Source organism: Geotrypetes seraphini, chromosome 1 (genome assembly GCF_902459505.1).
Source record: "Geotrypetes seraphini chromosome 1, aGeoSer1.1, whole genome shotgun sequence".
In the NCBI taxonomy this organism is placed as follows: domain Eukaryota; kingdom Metazoa; phylum Chordata; class Amphibia; order Gymnophiona; family Dermophiidae; genus Geotrypetes; species Geotrypetes seraphini.
The window spans coordinates 300331499-300356405 of record NC_047084.1 but is presented as its reverse complement, the minus strand read 5'-3'; the positions used below and the strand labels follow the sequence as shown (position 1 = coordinate 300356405).

At 42.7% G+C, this 24907-nt stretch overlaps 1 protein-coding gene across 5 annotated transcripts in view; it reads right to left on the bottom strand.

Moving 5' to 3' along the window:
- Positions 1 to 1943: 1943 nt before the first annotated feature.
- Positions 1944 to 24907, bottom strand: part of MOGS (mannosyl-oligosaccharide glucosidase) — a 33374-nt gene continuing 10410 nt past the window's right edge. For all 5 annotated transcript variants that reach the window (XM_033954646.1, XM_033954674.1, XM_033954664.1 and 2 more), the window contains 3 exons: positions 10576 to 10796; positions 7411 to 7604; positions 1944 to 6033 (listed from right to left, as the gene is read on the bottom strand). In XM_033954646.1, coding sequence (XP_033810537.1) covers positions 4287 to 6033; positions 7411 to 7604; positions 10576 to 10796 — 2162 coding nt within the window. In that variant the 3' untranslated portion in view covers positions 1944 to 4286. The remainder of the gene's footprint in view (positions 6034 to 7410; positions 7605 to 10575; positions 10797 to 24907) is intronic.

Below are 24907 nucleotides of genomic sequence, written 5' to 3'. Positions count from 1 at the left end.
TTTCTAAACATACATTGATCACCTGTGCTTTTTGGATTTTGAGCCAACTGGAAAAGCTGAAGTTTAATGCAATCATTAATACAGAAAAAAATGCACAGCCCACAATTTTTAAAAGATGGCACAATACCGTCACACTTTCCATCAGTAATAAAACCTGATTCACACTTAAACAGGAAGTAGAACACACTAAAATCAATTTTGAAAACAGCAAGGAATGGAGTTTCAGGTATGTTCAATGGCTTTCCCCATAACCTTCACACAGAAGCGCATGGTCCCAGTGGCATAGTAAGGGGGGGGGGAGTGAGACTGCCCCAGGCACCATCTTCATGGGAGCGCCGGTGCCTCTCCTCTCCTCTCCCCCGCATACCTCTTTAAATATTTGCCTGCACGAGCAGCACCTTCCATTTGCTGCTCACGCCAGCCTCGGCTCCCTTCTGACATCACTTCCTGGACATGGGACCAGGAAGTGATGTCAGAAGGGAGCCGAGGCTGGTGCAAGCAGCAGGTGGAAGATGTTGCTTGTGCCAGTGAATATTTGAAGAGGTACGTGGAAGTGGGGTGGGGTGTACTTAAGCGGCAGCGAAGAGTGGAGGGGGGGGGGGGGGGCGCACGGCTTGACAATGCTGGGCACCACTGACCTGGATGCTAACCTCCCTTGTTATGCCACTGCATGGTCCAACTGTCTCTTCTTCCATCTCACCTTTTCACACACATCATTTAGTTCCTTCAGTGTATAGGCAGCAGCAGGACAGACTAGGTTTACCAGGTACAGAAGAAACACCACAAAAACAGGACCAATGCTATACATGCTGAAATTTGGGAGGAGACCCCAAAGCACACAGGCAGGTACTTTCTTTTGCAGCTTTAAGCAGGCTTGAGACCTCCTTGGCCTGGCGCCCAATGCCTTGTTTGCACCCCCTCCCCTAAAGCCAACCCTGCACACAAACAATGTAAATATACTGAGAGCCACACTGACCAGTTTCAAGAGGAATTTCAAATTCCCTGAGATTGCTGTTATGAATCCTGAGAGAGTGATGTGTGAAGGGAAAGCCTTGCGATCACTGAGGCCTAGCTTGTAAGCCTTCCCCATGCAGACAAAAACTGGAAAAATTAAAAACACTTGCTCAAAATACCTAGAATTTAAAGGTCTATTCTAGATTTTGTCCGAGTGGCATGAGGAATCGGAGTCCAATTCGGTTCACTCTCCATAACTCCCAATTTCTGGTCCTCTGCACTGAGACACATCTCATGGTTTAATCACAGAATTATGTTTAACAGCTGTTTAGAAGAGCAGTTTTTGCCATCCTGACTCACCGAACTCTAAAGACAAGTGATTTATACTGAGTTGAGTATTAGTGGTCCTAGAATACTAAGCAGTCATTTTTCTGAAATGCTCTAGCAGAAAAAAAATGTAATACAAAAATAATCTCACAAAAAAACCCATAAAATATAACCCAGACTTCAGGAATTCAATGAAGACAAGAAGCACTTATAGTTGTGCACCTTTATGAAACAGCACCAGCCTGCCAAAACCTTTAAAGATCATCCCCTCCATGTAAGCTTGGAGGAAGGGGGGGCACCAGGTGTGAAAAGGCAATTTAAGTCAAAGCCTCGAACTATAATGAACAGAACAACAAAAAGAGGCACTGGAGATGTCACAGCCAACTGATGGTCACAAATCTTTTATTTGAAAATAAGTCTCTAAAATATGTAAAAACAAAGTCCTGACTAGGATCCAAGTTTGGGCCGACAGCGTCGCCTTCCTCAGGGGACAGTATCAAACGTGTCGGCATCTCTGTTTCACAAATGAAGCATCTCTGTTTCACTTTTGGCGCTTCATTTGTCAAACAGAGACGCCAACACGTTTGATGCTATCGCTGAAACTTGGATCCTAGTCAGGACTTTGTTTGTTTTTACATATTTTAGAGACTTGTTTTCAAATAAAAGATTAGTGACCATCAGTTGGCTGTGACATCTCCAGTGCCTCTTTTTGTTGTTCTTAACACTTACAAGTCAGGCACATTTCTATATAGTGTATGTGTGCATCCTCTGCTATCAGGTCATCCAGTTCTCATTTTATAAGCAATATTAAAAAAAAATCAATGAGTGCCTCAATTTAGGAGTTACAGTATTTATAGACTATCTTAGGCAACTATTTCAAACTTAAGCACCCAACTTTAACTTTAGGTGCCTAAAAATGAGGTCCTCAAATGTAGGCCAGCTACTGATTCTGCTAAGTTGAGGTGCTTATGCCAGACACCCAGTGATGACTGCCTAACTTCATTCCTTCAGCTTGGTTTTAGCCCACATTTTTAGAACCGAAATTTAGGTGCTTGGGAAAGGAGAACTTAAAAACTGGATTTTTCTGAACCTCAGTCTTGCCCATTTTCTCTCCATAATTCCCAAATCCTGTTCTCCTCCTTTTCTGTGTGCCTAATTTTTTTTAATCCCTTGCTAGTTTGAAGTATTTCCTGCACAGTGATGAGTTCCAAATAGAGAATGTTTACATTAATCTTGTACACCACTGGTTATGCTGGAGTACAAGACCATAAGGAATCAGGAAAATGCACATGAGAAGGCACTCACAAAAGGATGGTAAACCAATAGTACCTGGTTAATTTTATGGACACACAGGATGCAACATTCCCAACCAAAAGTGAAGCCCTGCCAATGTTGGCCCCACTAGCACTTTTTTCTTCCCTTCCTTGGTAATAACAGAAGTTTGATACATCATAGCACCTGAGCCCATAAAAATTCACTTTGTCCAGCACACGAGACAGAATACGAGGAGATCACAACAGCGAGTGAAAATGTGGAACAGAAAGGATGGAAGAGAATAATAAAGAGATCATGCCTATATGCGGAGGGTTGGATCCAACAGAGAAAAAGCAAGATCACAGAAAAAAGACAGAGAAGGACATAGTGCATCACAGAGAGATCAGATGTGAGTAAAACATAACAGAGGACCTAATTTATCAAAGGCTGTCTCAATGGGAGTATGGAGAAAAGCCTTAATGAACCAAATCCCGATACCATGATGGAGAGAGACCAAGTATGAAAGAGAATGGAAGACTGCCAGAGAAATTACCAAACAAAATTCCTCCTGATATTATACCTTGGGATTTCTTCTAGTGGTTCCTTGCCTGCAGAAGATATGAGGCACAGAGAATCCTACTCTAAAGCTCATTCCAGCAAGATTAAATGCTGTTAATGAACTAGACTAGTGGTGGGCAAACTACAGCACACAAACAAAACCTGGTCCACTGGCACTTAATTTTGGGCCTGCTCCACACCATCAATTTGTAATTACCAATACCTTGCCACACCTACCATGCAGTGGATCTGATGACATCATCCATCAGAGCCCAGAATGTGCAATGTAAGTGATGCACAAATAGTGTGTCATTAAAGGAAGACATATAGGGCTCTAAATGATGATAGAAGCAAAGCTATCATGCTTCTGCTATATCTCTCCTTTTGCCAGTGGCAGCAGCATCACCAGTACCAAATGAAATATACATAAACATATTACTAGATAGAACAATCACCCATTACTGTCTGATTTAACAAGGGAAAGAAAGGCAGGAGTTATGGTCACTGCCTCATCATCTCCCTATCTATATTTGGCAATTAGATTGGATTCCCTTATTTTCAATACAGTATACTAATTTCTTTAGACCAGTTTGAGGAAAGAGGGACTTTGTTATGTGTTTATCAGAAACCTCTCAACCGAAGCACAATGGTTGGAGTGGGAGCTGAAAAAACAGGAAACAGAAGAGGCAGAGAAAAAATATTCTCTTATTTCTCAGCAAGGATTTTGTTTGCTTTTTTTCTTTTATCCCTCCCTCTTGCTTTCTCCTTCTTCATTGTCTGCCCCTTGCCCTTGACCTCCACTGAGGTGGAAGGACCTCTCCTCCTCATCAGACCACAGACCCCTGTCAGCTCACCCAGTCCTTTGGCCAAAATGTTTACTCTCCCTTGAATTAGACCTTTCATTTGTATTATCATCATTATAAACATACTGCTTCTCTTAGCCAGTTGCCCTCCCCTATTATCCTCTCTCTATAATCAACACCTTTAATGAAATAGATAATGGGGAGAGGACAAAGAGACATCAATCAGGCCCCTCAAAAGCTTAAACTCCTCTGCTTAATATCAGAGACCCCACTCATATTGTCTTCCTCTTCCACTCTGTCACAAGTTGAGAGAGAGGAAGGAACTAAATCCAGGGAAGTGAAAAAAAACCTCCACTCCACACTGGTTTTGTGAGGTAGTCTTACAGCACCCTAATACTCTTCTGCCATCATGAGGACTACTAGTGCAGACCAGCCTGTAAAGGGATAGGAGCCCTGCCCTTTGCCTGTGCTGTCGTTGTATTGCTCCCAAATGTAGCCAGTCTCTAGATACTGGCGATAGATGTTGGTAATTAGGTTGCTCCGAAGCTGCTGGTAGAGGTCTGCAGCTTCCTGACGGAAGGGACCCTCAATATTGGAATAGTAATGGAGGGCCTTCACCGCTAAGTAATTAATACTGATCCAGATGGGCCCCCTCCAGTAAGGCCCATCGTGCTCTGTATTGTATTTTAGGTATAGTGGGCTGGATTTGGACAGGGAGCGAAGTCCATATGGGGTCCATAGCTTCTTCTCATTCCTCATGTCCTTGAAGAGGGTTTCAAGGCGGGGAGAATTGGGCTGCAGTACCTGTAGCAGAAAAGGGAACAGACTCACATAGCCCAAAGCCCCTACATACTGCAGTTTTGGGGGCTTACGGATGACTCGCACCAGCCTAGGAGATGGGTAATGGTGCGGTGGCTGACCTGGTGGAATGTAAATTTTCTCCCTCTCCAGAATCACTGATTGTGTGTGATTTCCATAATCGGCAAAGGAATTTAGCTGATCTGACCAATGCTGCTCCTCCAGCAAAGCATTGTCACTGAGAACTCGCTGCATCCGCCGATATTCCTCTGCTGGCTCACCCAACAATGCAGACACATGTGCCATGACACCAGATGCCAGTGCCATCCAGCAGCGCAGGTCCACATGTCGCTCATCTGATGAGGGATGCGATGCCCGTGGGTAGTCATCCAGCCCAGAGGTAAGTGTCTTTGGATTGAGGTACATATCGGTGTCTTCATCCCGGCCCCGCCAGCGGAAGGTGTAAGGCAGGGGTCCTGCCTGGGTGGTATTATACCAGTCGTACCAAGACCGCAATCTGGGCAACAGCTTCCTTAAGTAAAGCTCATTCTTTTGCACCAGAGATGCTGTCTCCATGCCCCGGACAAGTTTCTCCAGCACCAGGAACAGAGTAGGTGGATTGGCATTCTCATTACGTTGCAGGATGAACTCGGATGGTACTTTGCTGCGAGCTTCATTGTCCAAGATCTGTTCACGAGGGATCCAGCCCTCCACATTCATCAAGTCCAGCCAGGATCCAATCACTTCCTGGCTCATGGCTGTGTCCCACTGGCTCACCAGCAACTGGTGGAAGCCCTCGTCCCAGAGGAAACCACGAGGAAAGAAGGAGCGAGAAGGCACGGCTGTGAACAGTGGGCCTTCTGGGTATAGTACTGGCTGATCATTGTACTTGGACTGCACAATTGAATGCCCATAGAAGTAACCCATGCCACCAATCATGTTACTTAGTGCGGCCATGGCAAACTCTTCCTGAGGTGTGCTGAAGCCCTTCTTCCTCAACTGGAAAATACTGTTAAATTTATCCTCAAAAGAAGTCTGGTGCTGTGTGAGCGCTGCAGACAAAACCTCTCCCGACAGTTGGTTGGGGCGGTCCATGAAGCTGCCCGACTCAAAGACAACCTCTACCTGGAAGGGGAGCTGTAGTGTCACCTGGTGGATGAGAACCTGGCTGTTCTCGTTAAGGGGTGTGCTGCCTGGGGGAGGCTGATAGGTGTTCACAGCAAAGTAGCGTTTCTTCTTGCCCCCGGGGGGGTTATAGATGAAGTGGTTACTTAAGCTGCTCTTCACAACATCTGTGAGTTGGTGCAAACCAGGGCCGACAACTTTCAGGTGATTAAAACTGTAGGGCATAAAAGGAAAGCATTATTTTACTTGATGACCTGCATTACATTATGAACCTTAAAGCTGGGAATGATCTACAACAGTGTTTCTCAACTTGGTCCTGGAGTACCTCCTTGCCAGTCAGGTTTTCAGGATATCCACAATGAATATGTATGAAAGAAATTTGCATATAATGGAGGCTGTGTATGCAAATCAAGTTTATACAAATTCATTATGGATATCCTGAAAATCTGACTGGCAAGGGGGTACTCCAAGACCGAGTTGAGAAACACTGATCTACAATAACAGTAAACGTACCGAGGCAAAGCTCAGTACAATTCCTTTCACTTCTTAACCCTACAGAATGGTGCCTATTAACAATATTTACACACCCCATCTCTTCTTTCAAACAATGAACCTAGATGGTACAATACCTAGATGGTACAATATCTAGATGGTACAATAACCACAACGCATTGCTCTAACCCCTTCATGCTCCCCCAGCTCATGAATCCCGGATCAAATTCCTTACTGATTAGTATTTAAGGACTTGTCCCTGGCAGATCACTACAAGGATGACAAAAGTTGCTCCTAGGTTCTGAAGCATGTGCAATGAAGTGGCCTGACACTGTTTGGTGTGTAGTCACTATGGAATAATATTTGACCGCAAGGTCTGTCATACATTAATACCTCAGTATGTACCATTCAATGTCCTTTAGCCTCTTAAATTCCTCATTATATTCTATCAGGGCTTCAGATATGCCATTTGGTCACCAAACATTTTCCATGGTTGCCAAATGGCATATCTGAAAAACTGGCTGGCGGACAGGAAACAGAGGGTTGGAGTAAAGGGACATTACTCAGACTGGCAATGGGTCACGAGCGGAGTTCCACAGGGGTCGGTGCTGGGACCGCTCCTATTCAATATATTCATTAACGACCTGGAAGCAGGAACAAAATGTGAGGTTATTACTACCTTTAATTTTCTCTTCCTGTTTTTAGGGGACTTTTCTTGAAGCAGCCTAACAGCGAAACATGTCGAAATGACAAGTCCCTTCCCGATGAGATAAAAGAACAAACGTAAAAGATAAAACCAAGATAAGTTTTTAAAATTTATATAAGGATTAAGTTATTGACTTTTGCACATAACACTTTAAAAGTTTGATAAAAACAAAAAACATGAAGAAAATAAGAATATAACGGGGCTAGTGAAGAAGCCATAGCCATAAAAAATACATTTGGCAACCATGGAAAATGTTTGGTGACCAAATGGCATATCTGAAGCCCTGATAGAATATAATGAGGAATTTAAGAGGCTAAAGGACATTGAATGGTATATACTGATGTGAATGGTCTATCAATGTCTGACTTTTGACTGTGGGATATACATTAGTACCTGGCATATTTTGGCCCTTTGCCTTCCCCAGCCCAGGGCTTATGGAAGGTGATCTTGAAGTGCCCCAACTCTTCCGTTGATCCCGTCAGAAAAGCTAAGCGTGTTCTCTCTTCCAGGTGCGGCTGTAGCACGCCTTGCCCATCAGTGGCCACATAGAAGAGGAGAGAAATGAGCGAGACTTGGTGTTCTGCATTCTGCAGAAGGAAAGAGAGGACATGATAATCTGTAAAGATCCAGTGCGCAGTCACTCACAGTACAAGCAAAACTAATGGGAGCAAAATCAGGCCAGGATTGAGTTTAAGCTGATATACAAAAATTCAAAGGTACCAGCCCAGAATATCTAGTAAATTGTTCTCGTTCCCTGGTAGCTACAGATTATTTAAGGCATTTGGATTTTGACTTATTTACTTCCCCTCCGTGTCTAGAATATGCTATAAAAATTTTTGGAGAATTCAATTTTTTATCAAGTTGTTCGAGACTGGGATTCATTACCTTATGACTTGCGAACCATGCCTTCTTATTATTCTTACTGGAAATCTTTAAAATACTTTTGTCAACACTATGCTTAGATGTAATGTTCCTTGTTATTTTGTTTCAATTGTGATCCACTTTGAACCTTGTTTGGGAGTTGTCACAGTATAAATGACACATTACTTTACACTGCATTACAAGTGAGAGGTGTACATTTCTGATCCAAGATACGAGGGTTGATTAAAAAGTAATGAGACTGTTTTTTTGATTTTTTTCAAATTCAAAATCAGACGACTCCAGAGATCTGAACATTTTTCTTTTTCAAAGTAGCATCCTTCACATTCAATATATTTTTTGCAGCACTACAAAAACAATTCAAAGACATACAGTAGACTGTTTTGTGACATCATTTTTAGCACTGCAGCTGTGGTGCTTTACACGTCATCATCTGAAGAGAATTTCTTTCTGCGCAGTTCCTCATGCTTGCCGTAACATTTTAAGAGTTGCAGTTGAAGCAAGCCATTCAGAAGAGGTTCCCTGAATGGCGTAATTTAAAAGATCAGTATAGTTTGCCGATCCTGTGCTTCCAGGTGGATTTCCTGGGACATCAGGCTGCCCAGTGGTATAAATTGATATCTGAATTTTTGAATAAAAAGCCAAAAACTAGTCTTAAGGATATTTGGAGTATTGAGACAAAGCAGCATATTTCTGCTTCTCAATAGCCACAAATTTGGAATTGGAGGATGAGATGTACAGCATCAGCATCTATGAGACAGACTTGGTTTTTCTTGTTTCATAAATCTTTTTGGACCCCGGTTAGGTTGCAAAGGTTGGACAGTTCTAAATCTAATAGGTGCTGGCACTGTCATCTGGTATAGGGACATTGGATCATTTGCTATATTTTTGTCCCTTGATACTCAAATTCTGGAAATCTATTTGGGGACAAATTATTTCAATATTGGAAGTTCTACTATCGCTATCATATGATATAATATTGTTTGGAACAATATTATTTTCTAAGAAACCGATTAATGCAAATCAGAATAAATTGCTCCTCATCATGACAGGAGTAGCCATGCAGCTGATAATGAAAAATTAAAAAAATTGGGAAAACTTAAATTACAGTTTCTGGTGGGAATCCTTATGTCAGATTTATAAGTTTGAAAACATTAATTCTTTACAGAGGGGACACCATAGCAAATTTAAGGAAATTTGGGGCCCATTAACAAAATATTGTAAGATGTGAATGTGAATTATTAGCAGTATTTCCCTTTGATTCATGAAAGATTGTTATATATATCCAGGAGGGGTGGGGGAGGGGATTTAAATAGCTGTATATTATGTATTGGTATAGAGTGCTGTATGCTATATTACTTGACTGTTCATGTATTTGCACTATGTTTTTGATTTAAAAAAAAAATGAATAAAGAATTCAAAAATGAAAAAAAAAAAAAAAGTTTCATTACCGCTCTTTCCAAGTTTAACAAAAAATTCAATCACACACCTCTGAAATGACAAAGTTCTTACTCTCGCTATGACCCAACAATGAAAGACTATGGAAGTCTAACTGTAGGTTCAGAAATGTCAATGTGTGAACTTCACAAGAACCAGCACAGCATTGCCACTTGGAAAAAACCCCCAGAGGCAGTCTCATTATTTTTCAATCAGCCCTCGTACTTGCATAAGGGCTGTAGGCAGGCAGATTTATATACACCTACAGTACAGAAGAGCACCAGTATCATGAAAGACCTGGCAAGGAGCAGCACACTGCCACATGGAAGAACTGGGCCCATCACTGGCATCAATAAGATAAGCCCCAGGCTTGTAGGATAGAGGGTACAATATCTACTCAAGAGAGTCACATCTTAGAGATGGGGGGTCTATAACCACAGATACTTTGGATTCGCGATAGCACTGAAATCTTAACAGGGACAAAAGGACAAAACAACTGGGCTCAGAAAACCATCCACTGAATCTAGGTTTTGTATCATTAGCAGCAGTTGTGAAGGATCCCTATGCCTATTCAGCCCTGTTTAATGAAAACATCTTGTTAAACTTTGAACCAGTTGTTCCCAAACCTATCCTGGTGGAACTCCAGTCAATCAGATTTTCATGCTATGGAGATAGTGCATGCAAATTTCATTCATGAATATTCATTGCGGATATTGTAAAATATTGAAAGACTTGGATTTCCCCCCCAGGATAGGTTTGGGAACCATTGCTTTGATCCTTGGGCTTTATGTTTGTCAGAATAGAGGGAAGGATATAGGTGGATGTTTGGTTGAAGTGTGTATGTGGGGGAGGAGGAGGGGGGAGAGATACTAAATAGCTCCCTTTAACTCACAGGCTTCTTGACCAATCACATGAGGCCAAGTCATTATAGGCTCTCATAGCCAACCTTCTAGGTTTTTTCCTGTTATTTTCTCCACCTGGCTTATTTTCCAATTAGTTCAGTCAATACAGCAACAAACCACAGATCGAGGCTGAGTCCCCCCCTCTGCAACCCGAGATAAGCATATTGTTTGGAAGCTGCTGCTGCACAACATGTGAATCTCTGTCCTCCCTCTGCATTTTTTCCTAATTTAGGCCTAAGGAGCAGGAGTGAATGAAGTTTGGCTCTGCTGTAGACTTGCCGTTAGGTAAGGTTCTTTTGAAAAAACAAAAAAAGTTTCTGCCTCTCTCGCTTCCACTTACCTCTGCTCTGCCAGTGATCCTCCAACTCCAGTCACCTCCATGCTGCCCTCCAGTCCTCTTCACAAACTCTGTCTTGAGTGAGAAGCCGAAGTCAAAGATCTCCTGCACCCCAAAATTTACGCCATCATGCATGAGCCAGCCATAACTGGATAGTCCATCACTTTGTTCACATGTGTGTCGCAGGCGGACATCCAGCTCTGTCTGCTGCATCCACATCAAGCCTTTTGTCAAAGGGGAAGAAAAGGGGGAGGGAGAATGGGGGAAAGACAGAGAGGGGAGGCAAACAGAAATAAGCTTGTGTCAATATATGCATTTGGGGGCCATCTGAGAAGGATAATAGCAACGCATGCGCAGCAAGTAGTAAGGGGGGGCACTGGCACCCCTCCTCCTCTCCGCCCCCCCCTTCTCACTCCTCCCCCTGCCATGCGCGCGCCCCTTCCCCTGTACCTTTTTAACTTCAGCGCGAGCAGCCACCAACTTGTTGCCCGTGTCGGCTTCAGCACTCTCTCTAGCGTCACTTCCAGGACCTGCACCTAGGAATTGATGGCAGAGAGAGCATCGAAGCCGGCAGCAAGTTGCACCGAAGTTAAAAAGGTACGGGGAAGGGCGTGTGCGCACGGTAGGGGGGCAAGAGAGGGGCACCACCGCCCCAGGCACTGCTCACCCTCGCTACAACACTGTGGGCAGGCTATGTGGTGCTGCTTCGAGGACAGGCCTTGCACTTATCTATCTTTATATGAAGATGCAGGGTGAAAGTCAGCTTCAGTTGCAAATTAAATTAGTTTCATTTCCCCAGTCTAACTTCAAGCATAAAAATATCTGTACACTTCTCCCTTCGTATTCGCTTAACGGAACTGCAAATACAGAAAAAACGTGAATAACTTTTTCATATTCGCTGTTTTCTATTAAAAACCATCGTGAATATGGTGAAACCGCGAATAACATGGTGGGAGACCTGGCCTGTTCCTGAAGGAGAGGCAAAACACGGTAAAGAAAATGCTGGGAATCAGCAATTTTTTTTTCTGTAAATCCTTGGAATCAGCGATTTCTCTACGCAAGCTAACGTAATTTGGGGGGGGGGGGGAGGAATCAGCAAGCTAAAAACCATGAATAATCAAATCCGCGAATGCTGAAACCGCGAATACGGAGGGAAAAGTGTAAAACAAAATTCAGGTTAACCCCTTAAGACACAGAGAAGCATGTTCATATTCAGGCCATTCTATACTTTCCGAGCTGTGCAGGGGCTTAATACTGACAGAGAAAACAGCTCTGACAGACCACAAGGAAAGTGCGATATATACCACCTCTCATTCAACAGATTAGCTAAAGCAAAGTCAGTACACGCTGGGTGAGAATTAGAAGTGCCAGTAATATGCAGATTGCACACAGGGGGTCAGAAGAAGCAGATCACTCAACAGGCGTTCCAAAATTTATTTATTTATTTAAAATATTTATATCTGGCAAATTGAAAAATCTATGCGGGTTACAAAATGCTCTCCCACAGAAATTATGGGATAAGAAATCCTTGAAATGTTTTAAGTGGTTATTGAAGGCTCATTATTTTATTGCTACTTTTCTACCTGCACATCAAGGATTAGGACTGATATTTGCTAAGTAAAGTAAAGTAAACCTTGTTTTAATGGGTGGTTTTTGTATGAAAGGTCTGGAATATATAGGGAAAACACCCTCCAGGGATTCAAGACAAAGTTGGACAAGTTCTTGCTAAACTGGAACGTACGCAGGTGAGATTGGACTCATTTAGAGCACTGGCCTTTGACCTGGGGGCCGCCGTGTGAACGGACTGCTCGGCAGGATGGACCACTGGTCTGACCCAGCAGCGGCAATTCTTATGGTATAACTATGCTTTCCTATTTTTATTGTAGTTCTTTTCTATATTTTATTTTGTACACCACTATGATCTCTTACAGAGCCAAGTGGCATATCAAGTTTAATAAACCATAAAATTTATTCAACAATGGGATCTCACACAATAAAAAGCCCAATGTAGCCAAGTTTTGCCCAAAGGAGTAGCTACAGATATTACAATATCAAACTTATAAATCACATACAAATAAAAGATCAAAATTAAACCAATTCAAATAAATCTTTCATAATATACATGACATATACATAATATGCATATACATGACATATACATAATATGCATAACAAAACATGCATACTCATAGGACATCAAATTAAGAACATGTAAATCTCTGAAAGATTTGTCAGCTAAAACAAATAAATGGATAATAAATAAATAAATATAATCATCAATAATAAATAAATAAAAGACACATAAAAGAAATACAGGTAGCAATTCACCCAGAAGTGTTTGGAATTCACATACAGATGGCAGCATTCACTTTGATAAATCAATGTCTGACAAGCATACTAGCAGTTGTGCTTTTATGCTCCTCCACTCTCTTTTTTAAAAAAAATTCTTTATTTAATAATTTTAATACAATAATCTCAATACAGCACACAATTAGCATTACATATAATTTACAAGCTTAATAAACTAATAAGAATAATGCATCTTATCAATACTACAGTTAAAACAATCCCAATCCCTATCTCACCCCCCCTCCCTTCCCAGGAGACCTGGTTCCAAAACCATAGAGGTAGGATAATTCTTTTATAGAACTTCTTTTTCCAATTCAATATAGCTCTCACATATATCATTAAATTGTGCCCATTGATTAGTTAAAAGGGCCAAAAGTCTATATTTTTCACACAGTTCCTAAACGTTCCCTCACATCTCTTAAAATAGGTACACTTAGCATACGCCATTGCTGAGCTAGTGTCAATCTAGCAGCTATGAATGCCAAATCAAAAAGTTTACTTTGAGATAGTGTTAAACCTTCTATTTTTACTCCCAACAATGCCCTTTCAACATTCAGCTTAAGTGGAGTCTGAATGAATCTGCTTACATACTGAAATACTTGCTCCCAAAACTTCTGGACCCTTTGACATTCCCACCACATGCTCCTCCACTCTCAAAGTCAAATTCAACCACATAAGCCAACAGGAATATCAAAACGATAAAAACTTCAAAGGAATAAATAACTGCAACTAAAACACTACTCAGATATATGAGTTCAAAACCAGCTTGATGGATATCGAGCAGAGTTTTATAAATTGCTTGAGGAGAAAGTTGCTTTATCCTTGTGGTAACATTTAATACCATTATAGATCAGCAAAATATGGCAAAGATAGTTGCGTTCCCAAAACCAGATAAGGATCCACTTCCACCAGAGTCAGCACCTATAGAGGTGGTGAGTGAGGATCTGCTAAAGGGAAGAAAAACTCCATTGAAATAACTTACCTTCTGGCATTCAAACTTGGGAAAAGTTGCAAGTACTTCTGCAACCACAGTATGGCTGGGAAGCATTGTGTGACCAAAGTGGTTACTCAGGTTACAGCTTCTGTCTCTGTGCTGACAGAAAATGCTACCCAAGCAGAGGGAGAGGTTCCATGTGCAAGTTGTCAGGTAAGATTTGCCTTTTTGTGGATGATACCAAAATCTACAATAGAGTAGACACCCCTGATGGTGAATAACATGAGGAAGGACCTAGCAAAGCTTGAAGGATGGTCTGAAATTTGACAGCTAAGATTTAATGCTAAGCAATGTAAGGTCATGTGACTGGCCTGCAAATACCTGGTACAGTTTAGGGGGTGAAGAACTTTTGTGTACGAAAGAGGAGTGATAGTATATGATGATCTTAAGTGGCCAAGCAGGTTGAAAAGGTGATGGTAAAAGCTAGAAGGATGCTAGGTGCATACATAGAGGAAAAAGGAGGTATTGATACCCCTTTTTAAAAATTCTTTATTCATTTTTATAAATTACATCAAGTGCATCAAAAAGTAACACCATTTTGACTTAAATACATCACTTGAAACTCTACAATTCTTTAAATTACATAGAATTGTCTCGTTTCCTCCCTTCCCTTCAATACCTCATAATGCATACACCAGGGATCTCAAAGTCCCTCCTTGAGGGCCGCAGTCCAGTCGGGTTTTCAGGATTTCCCCAATGAATATGCATTGAAAGCAGTGCATGCACATAGATCTCATGCATATTCATTGGGGAAATCCTGAAAACCCGACTGGATTGTGGCCCTCAAGGAGGGACTTTGAGACCCCTGGCATACACCATATAATAAAGTCCCCCCTCCCCCCACCCATTCTTTCATTTGTACATATCAGGGAAAATAATACCTATTCATTACAATAATTTGTTAATGGCCCCCACACATCTTGAAATTTATTAAAATTTCCTTTCTGATTAGCTAATGTTCTTTCCATTTATAAATATGACACTGAATTCCACCAAAAACTGTAGTTTAATCTATTCCAATTTTTCCAATTACAAGTTATTTGTTGTATGGTGACTCCTGTTAAAATAAGTAAGAGTTTATTATTTTTGGAAGATATTTGGCTCTTAACCCTCATAGGCATCCTATATAATAAAATGCTAGCCGCGCATGCGCACTCTTGCCAGCATGTTCCATGATCCGTATGTTCGTGGCCGGCAAGAGTGCACATGCAAGCTTACAACGGCCCACACTCACGGTCTGGCTGGCTCCCTAAAGTTTTCTGCAGTGGCGGCTCACCTGCCCTGCCTTCCTCTTCCTGCCAGTCTCAGCCGGGCTCACTCCTCCCCTCTTCCCTCCCCCCTGGCAGCCCTGAACCTGTTCTCCGTTCCCCGCCAGTCTCCTCCTCCAGCGGTTAATCCACTGTCGCCTCCGTCATTACTCGGCACTCCCAAGATGGCGGGATCGCTGGTGGAGAGCGACGGGCTGGTGAGTGGCACGGCGGGGGCAATGCAGGTGGAATCTGTCGGCCGCGGTGGCTCTTGACGGCTCTTGGCGGCGGGGCAATGCAGATCGAGACTGTCGCTCTTGGAGGCTTTTGGCGGCTGCAGGCTGCGGCAGCTGACTTGAGGCCAGACGCGAGGTAAGGGGTGCTGCTGGACAGGGGAACAGACCGGGGGGGGGGAGAAAAAGGAAGGGAGGCCTACTGCTGGACAGGGGGACAGGAAAGAGGTGCTGATGGACAGGGGGGAGATAAAAAAAAGGGAGAAGGGCTGTTGCTGGATAAGGGGAGCAGTGAAGGGGTGGTGGTGGACACAGGGAAGGTAAAAGGAAGAGAGAATGGGTGGACAGCCGAGGAAAAAGAAAGACAGAAATACAGAAAGCGGCTAAGGACAGAGAGAGAGAAATAAATAAACACAGACACACACACATATATTCTAGCACCCGTTAATGTAACGGGCTATAAGACTAGTACCAAATAATACTGTATCATACAATAATGCCACATGATTTTCTAATAAACTATTAATTTGGCCCCAAATTGATTTCCAAAAATCCATAATAAATGGACAAAAGAACAATAAATGATCTAAAGTCCCTGCTTCAAGATGACAATGCCAACATCTATCAGACTTAGAGCAATCTAATTTTTTAAACGAACAGGGGTCCAGAATGCTCTATGTAACAGAAAAAAACATGTTTGTCTCATACATTGTGCATCTCATCCTCCAAGACCAAATTCGTGGCCATTGAGACACAGTAATTTGATGCTTAATCTCAATGCTCCAAATGTCTCTTAGACTAATCTTTGGTTTTTTATTCACAAATCCAGATATTAATTTGTACCACTGAGTGGCCTGGTGTCCCAGAAAATCCACCTGAAAGCATAAGAACTCTAAGCTATATTGACTATTAAGATTTTTCCATTCAGGGAACCCCGCCTGAATGGCCTGCTTCAGTTGCATCCATCTAAAATTTTGTGATTTATTAAGGCCATATTTATGTTGCAACTGTGAAAACTCAAACAGTTTACCATTAGAAATAACATCTTCTAATACACGTATACCTGCAATCATCCAATGCTTCCAGATGACCTTAAATCCGCCAATTTGAATCTTGGAGTTCAGCCATATAGTTTGATTTGTTGATTTATGAATTGGAATAGGTGATAAATTATTCACATATCTTATTGTTTTCCATGTGTCTACAAATAATCTATTTTCTTTATATAATCTAGGCATTTGATACTAAGTACATGGCATAATCGCAGAGGAAACATGAGACGCCATTCCAACCATAACCAATCTGGGATACCCCTTTTTAAGATTTTGATGAGACCTCATTTAAAATATTGTGTACAATTCTGGAGACTGCACCTTCAAAAAGATATAAGCAGGATGACATCGGTCCAGAGGAAGGCTACTAAAATGGTCGGTGGTCTTTGCCATAAGGCATATGGGGAAGGCATATGGGTTAGACTTAAAGATCTCAATATGTACAGTATACTTTGGAGGAAAGACAGGAGAGGGGAGATTTGGGAGACACATTTAAATACCTACATAGCTTAAATACACGAGGCAAGTATCTTTAAATTGAAAGAAGACTCCAGAGTGAGAGGGCATAGGATGAAGTTAAGAGGTGATAGGCTTAGGAATAATCTAAAGAAATACCTTTTTTACAGAAAGAGTGGTGAAAACGTGGAATAGTCTTCCGGTAGAGGTGGTGAAGACAAAGAGTGTGTCTGAATTCAAGAAAGTATCTTATTTCTATGTTTCTGTCTCTCCAGTATGTTATACTGTACCATACTATATTGATTCTTATACCTGGCAAATGTCAACTTGGAATCATTGCGGCTTACATAAGATTAATAGGATTAGCAACATGGACATTATGAATCATAGCACTATAATGAGAATGGATGTGCTTTTTAGCTCTTTCCTAAATTGAAGATAGGAAGAGGTCTGACATAAGCAGGATGGGAGGCATGTCCTAACTACTGCTGCTTCCAAAAACGGTTGCTGATCTACAAATGGTCTTCATACACATCGAATGGTTTGGAATTTTAGAAAAATCTTGGCTTCCCTGGAAACAGTTCATTCTAAAGGGGAGCCTTCCCTGTTGATTAGCTTTGACACTGAGAAAGCATTTGATTGTGTGGACTGGGATTTTATACATGCAGTGTTGGCCGAATATGGAATGATAGGCCAGTTTGGAGTAGAGAGCAGCACGGGAACAGGGATGACGGGAATCCCGCGGCTCCCGCGGAAATCCCGTGGGTTCCCCCTTCGGGCCACGGGGATCCCATGGGGACACCCCCTAGGGTCGCAGGAATCTCGTGGGGACGCCTCCTAAAGTCACGGGGGATCCTGCGGGGTACGATACAACTCGAGCCGCGAGGCTCGTCTTCTTTTTCCTACCTGCCCTGCCGCAGCACACATAGCCGACCGGAAGTCTTCCCCATGTCTGCGCTGACGTTGGAGGGAGGGCTTAAGCAAAGCCGTCCCTCCGACATCAGCGCTGACATCGGGGAAGACTTCCGGTCGGCTATGTGTGCTGGGGCAGGGCAGACAGGAAATAGAAGACGAGCCTCGTGGCTCGAGCTCCATTAGAAACATAGAAACATAGAAAAAAGCAGCAGAAAAGGGCTATAGCCCACCAAGTCTGCCCATTCCAAGTATCCTCTCCCCTGAATTTACTCCCTTAAAGATCCCACGTGAGTATCCCATTTTCTCTTAAAATCCATCACGCTGCTGGCCTTTATCACCTGGAGTGGGAGTCTGTTCCAATGATCCACTACTCTTTCGGTGAAGAAGTACTTCCTGGAGTCGCCATGAAACTTCCCTCCCTTGATTTTCAGCGGATGCCCTCTGGTGGTCGAGGGTCCCATGAGCCAGAAGATATCATCTTCTGACTCGATGCGTCCCGTGATGTACTTATATGTTTCAATCATATCTCCCCGTTCTCTTCTTTCCTCAAGTGAGTACAGCCGCAATTTTTTAAATCTTTCTTCATACGTGAGATCCTTGAGCCCCAAGACCATCCTGGTGGCCGTTCGCTGAACCGACTCGATCCTCAGCATGTCCTTTCGGTAGTGTGGTCTCCAAAACTGAACACAGTACTCCAAGTGAGGCCTCACCATGGCTCTGTACAACGGCATCATAACTTCAGGTCTCCTGCTGACGAAACCTCTGCGGATACACCCCATCATTTGTCTTGCCCTGGAGGAAGCCTTCTCCACTTGATTGGCAACCTTCATGTCTTGCTGAGAAAGTTGCTAAGGTAATTTGCTTGCAGATGAGGGCTGGGAGACAAACGCAGAACACAAAAGGGGGGAGGGAGTGCATTTTTGGATACAAGGCATGAACTTGGGAGAGAGGAAGGGAGGGAAAGAAATGGTTGTGCACACGGGGAATGGAAGAAAGGAGAATTTTTGGTCATAGGGAGGGAGGTACAGATGAGAGGGAGAAATATTGTGGTGGAAAGGGAACAGTGGGACAGATTGAAATGGATGCAAGAGGGAGGAATGTTGGACATAGTGGTGAAGGGAATGGAGGGAGAGATGTGGCATGGTGCTGGAGAGGGGTGATAGAAGGAGATGTGATGGGCATGGGACTGGTGGGCAGGGGTGAAAGATGAGAAAGGGATAAATGCTGGACCATGGAAGGATGAACCAATGGACAGCAACAGAAGAATTTACAGAAGATGGGAAAGCGGAAAAAAGAAACTGGGACCAACTTTATGGAAAAATAAGTCTCCAGACAACAAAGGTAAAAAATGGAATTTATTGACTAAAATATGTTAGCTTTGGGAAATATATATAGCAGATGTCTTTGTATTGTGTTCAAAAGAAAAATAAATGCATTTCTGTTTTTATTTCTACAGTGTTGAAGTACTTGCTGTGACTGGTGGGGATCCCCAAGCACCACCAGCAGAGGACCTCCTCTAGAGACGGCCAGAACTCCCCTCCACCAAGCACAGCAGTCGCCGATAACATCCATGAGCCACTGAGGTGCCAGCATCTGTGATTCAGAGACGCTACTGCTGCCTGCCAAGCTTGGCAAAAGGGACCCCCAGCCAACTGCAAAGGAAGTCCTCAGCTGACACCTTGGAGGTTCTCATCAGCTGAGTATTTATATTTTATATTTACATTAGAGGCTCTGGTAGAAACCCGTTCACAAAGTATGTATTATTCCCAATTAATATTTCCAAATTAATAAAGTGTCTTTGCTTATTTGTAAATGGGTCTCTACCAGAGCCTTTAATTCAGTAGCATAATTAAATGAAATAACTATTTCTGAAGTTTATAGGGACGGGCGGGGACGGAGGGGATTCCTTGTGGGGACAGGTGGGATTTCTGTCCCCATGCAACTCTCTAGTTTGGAGAGACGATTCAGACATTATATTATCGTCCACAAGAATATACTTGAGTAAATGGGATGGCATCTGTTATCTTTAATACTGAACAAGGAACAAGACAGGAATGTCCCCATCACCCTTGTTATTTGTACTCAATTTAGATTCTCTTATCAGAGAGATAATGGACACCCAGGATATTAAGGGTGTGCCACAAAATTTTAAATTCTCTGCTTTTACAGATGATCTCTTAGTCCATTTAATACACCCCAAGAAATCACTTCCAACACTTTTTAGAGAGAATTCAGGAATTTGGGGACTTCCCCAGCTTTAAATTGAATATGAAGAAATCAGAAGCGTTAGCTACTACTCAATCATGTAGAGTCTTTTGGGATGGGCCATTTATTTTGTGCTGGGCTTTGGAATCCTTTACTAACTTGGGGATTCATCTCCCAGCTAATCCTAGCCATTTATATTCTTGTAATATTAATTATTTACTTAAATCTACCAAGCAGCAGCTTCAGATTTGGTATTCCTTACCATGATCGTTAAGTGGTAGAATTAATTTTTTTATATGACCTTATTTCCAAGATGGTTCTATGTCAGTGGTCTCAAATCCTTTGCAGGGCCACATTTTGGATTTATATGTATTTGGAGGGCCGCAGAGTTAATGTCTTATTAAAGAAATGACAGTTTTGCATGAGGTAAAACTCTTTATAGTTTATAAATCTTTCCTTTAACCGCCTTCAGTTCTCACCTCCTCCAGCACGGGACACACGCACAAGCTGCACTGCCTCCAACCATTGCTCCAATGGTTACCTTACACTCTGCCCGCCTCATTGCTGTAACCTCACACAAGCGCTTTCCTGCGTCTGTACACGATTGTGAAGTGGAGAAGACAATCGCGTATAGACCGACGGCCTCAAAATAGTACCTGGCGGGCCACGAGTTTGAGACCGCTGTTCTATGTGTTACAACATGCCCCTCTTTGGATTCTATATAAAGATCTCAGGAAACTGGACCAGGCTTTTTTTTTTTTTTTTTTTTTAATTAAAGCTCTATTAATATGTTCAGAAAGCATACAAAACCAAACAATCCAGGAGCATGTGGGTTCTTTAATGCACCTGTCAGTCATACGTTAAGTAAATTCCTCATATCCCCCTCCCCCTAAAAGCCATACATAAATTCCCCACCTTCTTCCTACTGAACCAAGCTTTAATTAAATTCTTTGGGGGGGCAGGAGGAAATCCAAGCTGAAGTTAGCCTACTGTATTTGCAAGGGAATTGGAAAATGGGAGGACTGTGCCTCCCTGATAGGCACTTATATAATATGGCCTGTCTTTTAAGACATGTTAGAGACTCGGTATTGGTAACCGATGATTATACTCCTTGGGATGCTGAATGAGTCTTGTTTTCACCGCTGCATCCACATTATCTTTTACAGGCCTTTGTAGATAAGATCCCATGCTCCATTAAATGTAATGTACTTTTGAGACCCTAGCACAAAGTGTGGCATACATTATTAGTATTTTGGGATAATCTCAAACATAATACAGTTTTTTTGTACTTATTGTTGGAAATGCAGATTTTTCTTCTGAACAGATGAGATCTTTCAGAGATGGGCTCAGAATGGGATTGTGTATTTGACTTCTATAGTTCAACCAAACAGGACTATTCGACCTTTTGCCACACTGTTACAAGAGGTATTGAGAAGGGATATTTTTTGCATATATGCAAATTAGTCATTATATATAGTTATTACATAGAGTTTTTATTTTGGTCTGCTAGGCAAACTAGATGAGTTTTTTTTTTAATGAGCATATGGGGCTGGAGTCTACAACAGCCGCCCAATTTAATTGGTTTAATTATGTTTAAGTAGCTCGATAATTGGTCACGTCATTAAAACCTCATAAAAATGGAAAAATTATGTTCTTACCTGTTAATTTTCTTTCCTTTAGACGCAGCAGATGAATTCAGAGACCAATGGGGATAGCACACATCTACCAGCAGGCGGAGATAGAGAAACTGATTAACAGGTGGTCTTATTGGCTGGCATTCCTCCTGTATCTCCAGTATAGCTCCTTGCCCAAGCATCCGTAACCATCAATAGGCATAGCATGTAAAAAACTTCTTTCCCATAACAAATCTCAAAAGGCAATAATACAGAATACACCCATCAATAATAACAAACTTTGAAAGTTAGAAAAGAAAAAAACCGACAGACAATATCCAGAAAGGGTGGGGCTCTGGATTCATCTGCTGCGTCTAAGGGAAAGAAAATTAACAGGTAAGAACATAATTTTTCCTTCCTTAGCAACAGCAGCAGATGAATCCAGAGACCCACCCTTTCTGGATATTGTCTGTCGGTTTTTTTCTTTTCTAATGGGATGTAGCAAAGCAATCCTCAATCTGGGTGGGAAGCAAACGCCGCCTCCGCAACAACCGAAGCACTAAATGCATCTACCGCATGCGCCCCCACAACCAACCAGTAATGCAGAGAGAAAGCACTCTCGGAAGATCAAGTAGCCGCGAGACAAAACTCCTCCAAGGAAAAAAACCTCTGTACCGAGTCCAAGAAGTAGCCATCGCTCTGGCGGAATGGTCATATGAAGTTCTTTCGCCAACCACTTCCCCGCCATCAAGCAAGCTTAAAGAATGTCCTCTTGGACCCATCGAGCGATGGAGGCTTTGGATGCCGCCATACGTTTGAGGCGTCCCGTGAAGAATACAAAAAGGTGATCTAAACAACTAAAAGTTGTTAGAAACCTAGCTCGCGGAGAACGCTAAGCACTTTCAAAAAAATGCAGTGAATAAAGGCACATCTCCCCATTTCTCCTCCCAGGAAGAAGGAAGGAAAAGTGAAAGTGTCATAAAAGAAAGGATGACACCTCCTTAGAAAGAAATTGTGGTACCGTCCGAACTGACACCCCAGAGTTTGTAAATCAGAAATAGGAATCCCTGCCGAACAAGGCCTACAACTCTGAAAACCGCTGAGCTGAAGCCATGGCCACAAGAAACCCCATGTTCAACAGCACAGCCCTTTAGAGTCTCAAAAGACAAGGATGAAATGAAGCCTTCGGTAACTGCGAAGAAGTACCTTAAGACTGTACTCCAAACAGGGCTTTCTAAGAGGTGTATGAATATACCGTACTCCGTTTAGGAACTGAACTACATGAAGCTGAGAAGTAAGCGAAGAGCAATATACCTAGCCCTTGTAACAAGCTAAGAATGGCACTTGTCGCTGAAGGGAATTGAACGCTAAGCCCTTGGCAATACACTTGTGCCAAAAAAGAACTCTGGAAGGGTGCAAATGTTGAGAAGTACCCAAGAAAGGAAAAACCTCCAAAAGGAAGCAGAAGCCACAGGTGAAGACGTCTGTATCGCCTGGATAAGAGAAGAAACAACCTGCTTCGCATAACCCTTACACATCAGCCATGAATTTTCAAAACCTAGGTCGCAATACCAAAGTAGTATGAATATCCATGTTGATCGGACCTAGGTGAGCAAATCCGGAGATACCAGGAAACTCAACAGTCCGGCTGTCGAAAGACTCATCAGATCCGCATAGCAAGGATGGCGCAGCCAATCCAGAGATTCTACAAATACTGTGCCCTGAAAGCGAGCTTGAGATGGCAAATCCAAGCCATCATCAGCCAGGGGAAAACACTGAAAAAAAGAGAAACCAGAGGCGAGAAAGAAGCCACGCTGCTACACCCTCTGACTCCCACTCCCTGTGCCCGCCGAACAAGCTAGGAAGCTTAGAATTTTGAGACGAGGCCATGAGGTCTAGTTCCAGGAGGTCTCACTTCCATAAAAAGAGCTGGAACGCCTGAGCCAAAATTCTCAATATCCAGGATGTAAAAGATTTCACTATTACTAACATTTACACTTTCTAGAGCATACACAGCACTGTACACTATAACATACAATAAATGGGCCATGCTCAGATTTTGCAGCGAGAAAGTCTATCCAAACTCTTTTCCTGACCCATAAAATTATCTGCCAACAGAAGAGGAAGATGAGGGTCCACCCATTGAAGTAGAACCACAACTTTACCCGCCAACTGAGTACATCACCTACTGCCTAGGCTGTAGAGAAATACCCCCATCATAATACTGACTGAAAAGACCTTCAGCGTCATTCCGGAAGAATGGTCTGAAGCTCCAGAAACGGTAGCCTGACCATGCTCCAGAGTAGAAGAATGAACAAGTACTGAGTCACCTCTTAAGACCAGACTCCTGGAGCTGAGGATGGAAGGCACCGAGCCCCCAACCCGACAGCCCGGGATGTTTGGTGGCCATGAGCTAGTCCAGCAAAGACCGAGGCATGCCTTTGAAAAGAGAAATCTCGCTGAGCCACCAAATCATACAGAGCGATGCTTGAGGAGCCTACCAAATAATTAGAGCCCTGAAATACCGGGAACCACCGGAACAAAAGTGACTGCTGTAGCTTTATAATGGGAAAGCAAGCCGAAGTTCCCAGTGGAGTCAGCAACATGGATCCTAGAACCTGTACAGAATCCCATACTCTTGGCCATAGTTACCGAAGAAGAATGCAAACCTGAGACTGTGACCCATTGCCCTAGTCTCTGGGAAGAAACACATTTCTCTCCTATATGAATAAAAACATCTCCCCGATATACCTATAAATAGTACAGGAGAAAAGAGCACTGTGCAAATTCGAAGATTCACGTCCAAAGAACTGAGGAAAAGAAACCACCCTTTTCGTGTCAGTCAAATGGCCCGACTGGAAGACGTCCGAATCAAGCAGTCAGTCAAGAAGAAATTAGGTGAATCGCCTGGTAGCACCAAAACGGTACCACTGCCCATATTTTCTAAAATGTTCGTGAAGCCTTGGGTAGGCGAAATGGCATGTGCCAAAACTGAAAGCGCTGCTCCAAGAGAGGCAAGCAAACCTAGTGCCGATTCGGAGTCCACAGTGAAAATGTAAATATTCTCCCAGTTTTTCTGCAGAAATGTGTAACCCTGAGAAACTAATTCAGCAGAATTGGATCCAGCCTGCCCAATGCAGGGCCTGTCTTGGGCACCATGCAGTAAGTAGAACAACATCCCTTAGTTCCTGAAGTTCCAAGAATGAACCGGAAACCTGAGAAGGATGCAAAGTTGCAAGCATCCTGAAAAATGTTCACAGCCTCCTGACCT